Source organism: Lottia gigantea (genome assembly GCF_000327385.1).
Source record: "Lottia gigantea unplaced genomic scaffold LOTGIsca_33, whole genome shotgun sequence".
NCBI lineage: Eukaryota > Metazoa > Mollusca > Gastropoda > Lottiidae > Lottia > Lottia gigantea.
This window is the reverse complement of record NW_008709110.1, coordinates 2,402,521-2,413,674: the sequence shown is the minus strand read 5'-3', so window position 1 is coordinate 2,413,674 and position 11,154 is coordinate 2,402,521. Positions and strand designations below refer to the sequence as shown.

The following is an 11,154-nucleotide window of genomic DNA, read 5'->3' as shown; positions in this document are numbered from 1 at the left end:
GACCATTTTTTGAAAGTGCATTGATGTAAAGATTATCATTACAAGGTTCAAGTTCAGTTCATACCGGATATTTATACATCAACAATAAGAACATATTTATCACTGTTAAAATATTGCACTGTGATATATAGAAATATTGAAACAGCACCTGAAACATATTGCTACTAAGAGTTTAACTCTGTGCAATCTTCAGCTTGTGTCTCTACTGAAGTTTGACATGTGGTAATTTTCTGGTGTCTTCACTTTTTGATAAGTTTGTAAATCTAAATAGGGTTTTACTGGATGTTAGCCATCGTTTGTTCAATGACATTAGATATTCAGGTGTAATTCAAAGGTACAAAGGTCAATCAAACATTGGTGCCATGCAATGACTATTGTGCAATTTTATAATATGAATTTATTTATTATTTCCACTATGGATTTATTACTTCTATATTTATAGTGTAGAGAAAATAATGTAAATCTCAAGATATGGAGCTACAAATAGTTGCATTTGCATAGTTTCGTTTATTTTCAGAAATTTTAATTAGACCTATAGAATTTAGAATTTGGTAGAAAAAAAGAAATCGGGGTAAACAAAAACCAGTTTGACCTCAATTATAGAAGAAACATGAAAAAGTTAATTTAAAAAATGCAGCAGGTGTAAAAATATACACCACCTTTATATATTGCAAAACTTTATTTCAACAAGCCAGTATTAGTCATGATACCTTTGATTTTCAGTTTGATGAGGTAAAAACTACCCTCCATCATTGGTTTAGACCTCAATTAATGTCTTACCTTGTCAGTTTTTTATAAAATCAGAAGGAAATTAATGTTGTCTGTTTATTATCTGATGTAGGTAGAAATCTTTTGTTGAGAGTATAACTTACACAATATTACCATCATGCATCATATTATGTGTTATAATTAGTTGTGACTTGATTGTTTTTTGTGGAAGATCGTTATTTTGATAGAGAAACTTTAATTGTTTTGTAAATGTGCAGAAAATTTCAGTAGAGAAAATATTGTAAAATGAAGTGAACCATGTTGGAATTCTAAAGGTTATTATGTAAATTGTAACATGGAAGGCTTAGACAAGACATGGAATAGATTAAGGTGCTGGTATTTTATGATTTGCACGGCATGTTTACCAAAGCTCTGGTTTGTTTTGAACATCATTTCTATCTTTATGAATATAACTGTACTCATAATTGAGCTGAGATAAATTTATATTTGTAATGATGCAATGTACATAGAATGCACCCTGATTGTGCATCATTATTATTTTACTATCCTAATGACAATGCAAAATTCTTCCTGGCTCTATTAAACAATGTGTTCATACAAAATACCTTTTTATGGCATTTATGTCTATTTCTAAAACTTATTTTGGAATAGTTTTCATTATAAAAGTCATTTATTTGGAAACCCAGTAGATCAAAACATATATTTATTACCATTGCTATAGGATTACTCATAATATAAATTATCTCATGAAAGATAGGGATATATCCTGATTAACTGCATAATAATCAGTATGTAAGTGGGTGTCTGTGGGTTTCCCAGCAAGTTCAAACTACTTCAACTATTATTTAATCTTTCCAATGTCAAGGTATTTCAAACTGTGTCTTATCCGCCTTGATATCATTGGGCAATTTTTTGTATCACAAAAGTTTGTATGGCTATATGTGCAATCCAATCAAATTGCTGCATTTACAATCTCTTGTGATACAAGAAAAAAGCCTAATGATGTCATTACAAGATATTACATGCAATTCGTAATAGCTTGATATTGTGAAGATGCTATTATTTATACACTCAATTACTACGTCTTTAACTTTTGTACTTTCAGAAGTAATGGTTCCTTAAAATTAAGAGATGTCCATATAAGGATGTGTAGTCAGTTCTTTCATAAAGGTATATCTAGACTACAAACAGAGGAGTTGTTACTAGCAGCTAAAGAAGATGGCAGTTTTTTGGTGCGGGATAGTGAATCACTACCAGGAGCTTATGTCCTCTGCTTACTGTAAGTACTAATTGATCTGATAGTCTGAATGATTACTATCAATACTGACAGAAAGTCAATAGACATGTCCTCTGTTTTCTGTGAATGGTAACAGATATATTCAAAAATTTTGTTCTCTATTTTCTGTTAATAGTAACAGATGTAGTCAACAGTTGTGTCCTCTGATTAATGTAAATACTGGCAGTTAAAGTTAACAGTTGTGTCCTCTGTTTTCTGTAAATACTAACAGAAAAAGTTAACAGTTGTGTCCTCTGTTTTCAGTAAATACTAACAGATATAGTCAACAGTTATGCCTCTGTTTTCAGTAAATACTGACAGATATAGACAACAGTTATGTCCTCTGTTTTCAGTAATTATTAACAAATACAGTCAACAGTTATATCCTTTGTTTTATGAAATACTAACAGATAAAGTCAGCAGTTATTTACTCCGTTTTCTTTAAATATTAACAGATATAGTCAACAATATTATATCCTCTGTTTTCAGCAAATACTAACAAAGTCAACAGTTATTTCCTCTGTTTTCTTTAGATATTAATAGAAATAATCAACATTTATGTTGTCTGTTTTCTGTAAATACTAACAAAGTCAACAGTTATTTGCTCTGTTTTTATTTAAATAGTTACAGATATAGTCAACAACCATATCCTGTTTTTGAAAATACTAACAGATACAGTCAAAAACCAGGTCATTTTTCTGTAAATATATTAATAGAAATATTCATAGCCCTCTTTTAAAAATTTCAATTCCTTGTGTCACCGAAATCAAGTAAAAGATACAATTGTGGGTATAACTAATATAAATAACTACAGGTAATGGAGTCGAATTTCAGAGAGAAAGGAAATTAATAATGATTTTAATGCATGAGGCATTGTGCAACCTGCAAATTCAGTTTTCCAAATTCATTAAAATATTATAAGGATATGTGATAAATATATCAAAGCATGTGATAATTTAGTGGAACATAATAAGTTGGGCGTGACTATAAATGATGACATTTTACATAATGTTAAAGTAATTAGTTAAATAGAATAATTAGTAAATTATTTTAGTGTCATAAGAATCTGGACAGCCTGATTGATTTGTCTGTGTTCAAACAGATAAAATAACAGTGTGTAAACACTGCCTTTAGAATATTGAGATTACATGTGGCCACTATTTGCTGATTTTTCCCATGATACCAAATAAAAAATAAAAATTCCAAGCTTATATTCCATTTGTCAGAAATGGTGGGTAGAGATTCGATAAATTCTCATTACTGCTTTAAATGAATATAATTATCATACATCTTGTGCATTGGTTTGATATTTATAGCCATGAAGGTTTTTACTGGCACAAAATACATAGATATAAGTCCTGTCATTATAATAACAGTAGATAATTGTCAGTTATAAGCTGAATTTATATCATAAAAATCAAATTTATAGTTTTTTTTCTTAATCACCATAATAATTGACTTTATCATTATAACATCTGCTGAAATTTACATGTTCAAATCTCCCTGTTGACATTTATACCTTTTATATGAATTGTTGATGACATTAAATCAATTGACATTATATGACAGTATTCTAGTTGACCTGAACATAATACACTAATATCAGACATAATAACAGTTACCTTATTAATGTATGATAAAACTTGAGTTCTACCACCAATGACATAGTAGTAATAGTAATCTGCTGCTATCAACAGGTTTCAGAAGTGGTCAAGAAAACCATATTGTGACCCTTGGTCCTGGATTCCCAGGGTAGGTAAAAATGATAGTTGTGGATTTTCAAATGTGGTCTCCTTAACGGGCCTCACATGAAAAATGTAATGCTCAGTGCTTCAGGTGCTTCAGACTCTGTTTGTTGATAATTGCTTCTGTCTAAGCAAACTTTCTTCGTTTCACATTGCATAGTGTTGTCCATCATTATTAGTCCAAGCTAGAGCAGAAAAGCAGGAAATAAAATGAAGCTTTATGGTAGAAATTAAAGTTTAAGGAAGGATTTGTGCTTGTTATAACTATTTCCTATTATACACTTGAAATCAGTTTATATGTATTGTAGTTTGGCAGTAATGTTCAGATTATAGCATCAAGTTAATTATAGAAGTGATACTAGTATTAGTAAAGATGGTAGTACAAGACTGTAATATCATATCTTCTTCCACTATACTAATCTTCTAATAACTTTCTGATATCCCAATCATCTTCTCCCAACTCTCCATATTGCTGGAAAACTTGATGACTAATTGATGACAGTACTGAGTATATTGACATGTAAAACTTATTAAGTTGTTCAAGGCTAGACAAACTGGCCACTATCTTGTCAATAATCCATCTTCTTAGTAATGGAATTTTATTACACAGACTTTTCAGCTTATAAAACTCAATTTCTGCTGTATGTATCACCTTTCATAATGAAAATCCAATGTCCAGCAATTCTGCAGTTCAACAGAAGCTCAGATTTAGTTTAGTTTGGTATGGAGCTCTATCTATCATAGTAAATATTTAAAGGACTGTATATCTTAAATGATTATGTAAATGTTTTTATTATGCGTAAGAAAGCCAAATTTAATTATACCAAGACACCTGCCATAAAAGCAATTAGCAGATATGAGAGTGTTTTTAGGAATATATGACAGCTGAAAATCTATGAATTTCTGAAATCCAGAATCAATTAAAAAGTTGACTGATGCTTTATTGATATATGATATTGACTATGTTTCCTCTGTATTTTGGAAATTGAAACTGGCTAAGCAGTTCATTCTAAAGTTGGAATAAAAATCTGTGATTTGTACGGTGACAAATGTTTTGTCCAAGTCTGAAAAGGAAATCCTTTTGCTTCATTTCAACAAGTTACATTACAGAATTTGTTATTTGCTATCGTCTTGCTTCTTTTGACAGATTAAACATCTTTCTAGTTTGGAGCTGGCTTCTACTACATGTATCCCCTTAGGCACCCTTCTTTAAACAACCTTTCTGAAAATAGGTCATTTGTCTGAAGATTGTACAGCGTGAAACCCTGAGTAATGATAACATATTTTTTTAGGTTTTGTTTTAATATTTCTGTATCATATATATACATATTTAAATAAATTGAAACTGTGTTTGATAAATCTTGACATGTTTTAAATCTTGAAATTTTTTTAAAATGGTATCTTGTAGTGTATTGATATGTTTATAAGAAACTGAGGTAATCAAAATGATGCCATGCCAAGATGATCTTCTCAAGGTAGCAGTCAGATATTTTTAGCTGTGATTTATTTTATATTTAAGATATCAATCTAGAGTACACCAGTATCGTATCTTACCTGATAAAGAAGGCAAATTATCAGTACAGGTATATACAGACATTTTTTAGTAGTTTTATTTAAAGTAAAAAATATTCATGCAGGCTTTAAATGTCAATAATGTATGCACAGTGTGTTTGTTGTCTAAAAAAGTCGAGCGATATTTACCAGACAATCATGAGTAACCAAATGCACACTAAAAATTACCACAATGTGCTGCTAGTCAATCGTTATTAGCGCTGCACTATTTGCTCTCCATATTCAGGCGTCTTTTGTAGTTTATTTAGATGATGTATTAAAATATTGATATATATGTTAAAACATTATTTGTTAAACTAATGTATAGGTTTTAATAAGCAGGAGCAGTGTTATTATTGAAAAGAATAATCAGAAAGCTCTTCTTGTTATTATAGTCTGAGGGTGACGTAAAACCATTAAAGTTTAACAATTTAGCTGAATTAATACAGGCGTATCTAATACGAGATGGTAATAATGGATTGGTGTATGCTATTAAAACACCAGTACCACCAGAAGGATTGGAAGGTGTTGAAATTGATTCAGGTAACTACATTAGATAACTAAAGACAATATTATGTTATTCTTCTCCTTAGTTTTTATATCCTCTATGTTTCAACGATTAATACTGTCAAACTCAGTTGAAATGAGGAAGTACTTAAGGTTCTCATGTATCTGGTCCATAAATGTTTGAAGATTTTATATAGTTGATTGATCTTCTTTGGTTTGTACTTTGTAAGTACATCTAAATTTAAGATGTCTAAACTAAAACTAATAGTATTTAAACAAGAATTTTGTCTAAATGTCAAAAATTCATTTTCAGAAGAAGAAGAAAATGAATTTGACCTTGATACCAGCCTTGATGAACATTTTGCTGCGTTGGACAGTGAAGCAGCCATAGCTAACAGAATTCATACTAAATCATTTAAATATGGATTTTTAAGTAATTTTGCTAGATTAGATTTATCATGGTATGAAGTATTTTTACTGTACTTATATCTTCTTAGTATAATGTTTTTTATATCACATATTATGCTCTGCAAGTGAAATTGCTCATGTATATAAACTCATGACACTTATTTGAAGTCATCAGTATCCTGGAATGTCATTTTCTTCCATGACACTCTTTGATGTTAAAAGATAAAGCTCAACTTGCACCACATTTGTCTACAATTTGTAGGATTGTAGATTGTATTCCTACTAATATTATAAAAGATGATATTTCTATTTAATAGTTGTGATGGTGAATTTGTAGAAGTATTAAAGAATTATATTGATTGTGGAATGGAAAAAGATGCTGTCAATATAAGAACTCTAAATTCAATGCCAGAATTTTCTCACCTCATTCGAACTGCAGCTAAAGGACTTCAACGGTTTGTTTTATCACTATATCTCATGCTTCAAATACCTTAGAACGTTACTTCATATCTAAATACAGATTTTAATCTAAAATTATGACTTAATTTTTGTTTACAGTACTCTGATAGAGAACATATTGTTTTGATTTGTATGATAATATTCTATTATTATTATGACATGTATTGTATAAGATATACTATTTCAAAAAGTTAAAGCTATGGTATTATGAATATTGAAATTTGATTTGTTTTTTTTTTCTAGAGAATTAGATGTATTTTTATTAAAGTTATCATTATGTAGAGATTTATTAACACCAAATGATGAAGAAGGAACAAGACCTATGATAAATGGCCATGATGTAAGATATTTTATTATATAAATATTTTTATTGTATTGTAGATAGGTAAATGTAAAAACTTGTATAAGAGTTGTTTAAAAAAATGCATTTTGAGAGATCAGTTTACATTACAATCAACTACTATGTATTAGTCCTCAAAGTCAGTTGTTGATATATGAAAAATAGAATGCTGAATAGTATAGATTAAATCTCTATATACTTTATTTACAGGAATCTACCTCAATCTTTCAGTTTTTATCTAAAAAGTTATCTTTTTGTACTACAGAGGTTCTCAACTTAGAGAAAAAGGTAAAGAGTTTTTTTTTTTAATTATATTTACCAATTGTACATATAGAACTATCAACCAATTTAGTGACAGTAAGCAGGATATGATAGTATTATGATGGTAAATATTTAACATCAATTATGAGGTCACAAGATATAAATTGATTGATTATTAATTATAATTACTGCAGGCTATATTAATTAGGTCTAGTTTAATTAACTGTACTTCAATGAAATTTGTAAATAATTGTACTGATATACATGTCTGTGTGATATTTTCTACACATTACTGTTGTGTTGATAGTGAAAGCTGCTAGAAATAACCAGTGAATTGTAGAAATGAGACCTATAAGCAGAAAAAGGAATTTAGGTGTCAAAAGGTTAAATGTAGTCTGTGATTTCCAGGCAAGTGAAGTTGTTCAAGAGTTACCTACAGCTCAAGCCAATGGATCTAGTCCAGATCAATACAGTCCTGATGGAACCTTGTCACTTACACCAAAGATAAAAAGGACCAGTTTAATACCTTTATCAACTTTTGAGGTGAGTTTTTTTAATTTTCTACAACAACTACATGCATGCAAATAAAAAAAATGGACAATTGGGATATGTGTATGTATATCTTAGCCTATAGCAGAGTTCAACAATTTCAACTGCACTCTTATATGAACTGAAATTTAAAGAGCTGTAGAATTTGGAAAACTGTATATTATATGTGAATTTAAATCTATGTGTTTCAGTGTCATTTTGCCTGTAACAGTTTCTCTGTCATATAAAGAACTTAATTGTAATATATTTCAGGTGAAAATGTGTAAATCAGGTAAATTCTCGGCTAAACTTACATTAACAGTGGATATCAAGGCTGGACGATTCTTTGCTGTTAAACCATCGAAAGATTTCCTTGATTCCAGCAACACATTCACTCATGATAAAAGTAAGTTAACAATCTATTTAAATTATGTGCTTTCAAGTTAACAGAGTTTTTACTCATTGTGATTTAATTACAGATTGTCCATTAATATAAACTAATAACATGTAGAACTCCTTTGACATCACAAATTACATTAGACTTTGAAGCAGATTATTAATGAGCCTACTTATAAGGTTAAGATACACAAAAAATTACCTCTACTGCTTCTTCAACATATATTAACTTTGTTTTATTTCTACAAAATATCTAGCATGATAGGACAAAGGGATCTAAGCTGATTTCAATAAGGAAGTATTTAAAAATGGTGGACTAATATTGAAATGCACCACTTATGCAACAAAAGTACTATTTGAACCAATTGTAATATTATTAACATAATTGAATTAAAAGGAAATATTATTGTAATAATTGAATAATTTCCTGTTATAATAATTTAGTTTTACAGTTAGTTAAGAATACATCAGATGGTAGTAAACTAGATGTTATTATACAAGGTAAAAAGAAATATACATATCAGTTTGACAGTGCTCATACTAGAGAGATGTTCTGTTTACAAATCCGTCAGATGAAAAGTATGCATTCCACAGAGAAAGATGTTGATCAGATTTCAGTTTTTATTGGTACTTGGAATATGGGTGAGTAGTACATTAAAACTATTTCTGTTTACAATAGATCTAGTTTTGTATGAACACATATTGTTATTGTGCTGTATTCACTTGATTTTCAGTAATTCTTTTAACGGAAATGGAAGACTAGATGAAAAGAGCTTTAGAATAGATTTTTCATACTAACTTCTGGTCAGTAATCATCAATGAAATAAGATCAATATTAAGCTATTCCTTTTAATCTTTTTGTACATATAAAAATTTATGGAAGAAGAGGACTACAAATCAATGAAATTTCTGAAATTGCAATCTGTTATCCTACTGTTTATTTATAATTTCCAGCCAAATCAGGACCTGATCAGACATTAAAACATTGGTTAAAATGTAATGGTGCTGGTAAAACATTAGGTCCTGTTTTATCTAACATACCTCACGATATATATGTTGTTGGTACACAAGAAAGTGCTTTAAATGATAAAGATTGGACTAATACAATCAAGGCTTCTTTAAAGGCTACCCTCAATATTGATGTTGATGTAGTGAGTATTCATAGTATATTTTTCAGTCTATTCTCATACCACCCTGGGGCGAATTGGGAAGGGAAGGGGTGATATGAGGGGAAAATAGGAATAATTTAGGGGCCAAATGGTAAGGGGTGTATTGGAGACGTACAATAGTGGAAGACACTCTATATTTCATTATTTAAGACTTTGTAAGAAAATCTACCTGAAATATCTTATCACTTGTCTTAAAAAGTGTCCATTGAGCTTGACATAATATTTTAAACTTCATTAGTTTTTTTTACACCAAATATCTGAGAAATGTTTATAAATCAATGACTGATAAGGGATACGTTCTTGAATTAGTATCAATCATTTGAATCAACAATGTTAGCTAGAAATCTCATTATGTTTTATATTTCAGCTGGAAACATGTACATTATGGGGAATCAGAATGGTGATATTGATAACTCCCTTGTATAAAAATAATATAAGTCATGTTCAAAAATCTACAGTCAAAACCGGCATTGCTAATACTCTTGGTAAGACTCTAAACTTGTGTATATTCAAACTAAAGAAGAAACTGAATGTTGATACATTATTGTATGGATTTTGATGTTACTGATCCACAAGCATGATCTTAATATTGATACTTTCAAAGGACAAAACCTTATTTTGGCCACCTGAAGCAGATGGAAGAATAAAATGATATATCTAGTTCCTCTGCAATGAGACCATGAATGATGAAGACATGCATTTTGACTCATCTTCTATTTTGCATCTTGAAAGTTGAAGACTACTTGTTATTTAAAGGTCACTTTACTTCTTTATTGCATTAATGAAACTTGCCTGTAGACTCTATGAAAATCAATGAAACAAAGTCAGGTTCAATATCTATTCTGTTATATTATACAGGTAACAAAGGTGCTGTAGGTATTTCATTCCAAGTTAATGGTACACCATTTTCTTTTGTATGTGCTCATCTTACTTCTGGTGATGAAAGGTGTTCAAGGTTTGTACTAGTATGAACTTTGATGTCCATTGTCCATTTTCAAAAGACATAATGAAATATTGTGGCAAAAAAGGCATACAATTTTTAACACCAATTGATAACATGCTATATTTTGATTCGAAGTAAGTTTGATATAATTTATATATATAATTTGAAGGCAGTCAAAATAGACATATTTTAGCTATGGTCAGACATAACTTGCAAATTGTTCTAAGTAATTTTACCTATTAATTCTTCCTATTATTGATTGCTATATTTCATCTTATTCTATTGTAGGAGGAACCAAAATTTTCGTGATATATTAAAAGGTTTAAATCTTGGCCCTAAAAATATGGAATCATTTGATATAACTCATAAATTTCACCATGTTTTCTTTTTCGGTGATTTAAATTATCGAGTTTCTGATAAAGTAGATGTAAGTCTATCTCAGTTGTTCTTTTTATTTTATTATGATGTTTAATTCATGCAAAATATGTTCTTCTGATTTGGCAGTCAATGTTTGAATTTGCATTTGTGGAAAAGAATTAAATCACTTTCAAGTCAATTACTGCATTAAGAATTAAAGTTAGAAAAAGATCTGTTAGAGTGAGATTGAGATTTTAAAATTCCAATAAAAGCACTGGCCTAGGTCACAAAACAGAGATAACTTTTGATTATCATAAGGTGTTTTTTAGTAACAGAACTAACTGTTAGTAAAATTCATATAAGAAAGAACCGATATAGCGGTTTCTGTGTTGGATAGTAACCTTCATTAAAAATTTACTCATAGCTGACCTTCATGAATGAACAAATTCTAAAGAGGCATAGATTGATGTTAAATTTTACTTTAT

General features: G+C 29.5%; 1 protein-coding gene across 1 annotated transcript; it reads left to right on the top strand.

Annotated features, from left to right (window-relative positions):
- Nucleotides 1-8,643: 8,643 nt before the first annotated feature.
- LOTGIDRAFT_120337 (hypothetical protein) lies at nucleotides 8,644-8,850 on the top strand (the record flags this gene model as incomplete). Its single annotated transcript, XM_009058328.1, has 1 exon — nucleotides 8,644-8,850. A coding segment is annotated over one exon (207 nt), but the record flags the coding sequence as incomplete, so codon positions are not given.
- Nucleotides 8,851-11,154: the final 2,304 nt, after the last annotated feature.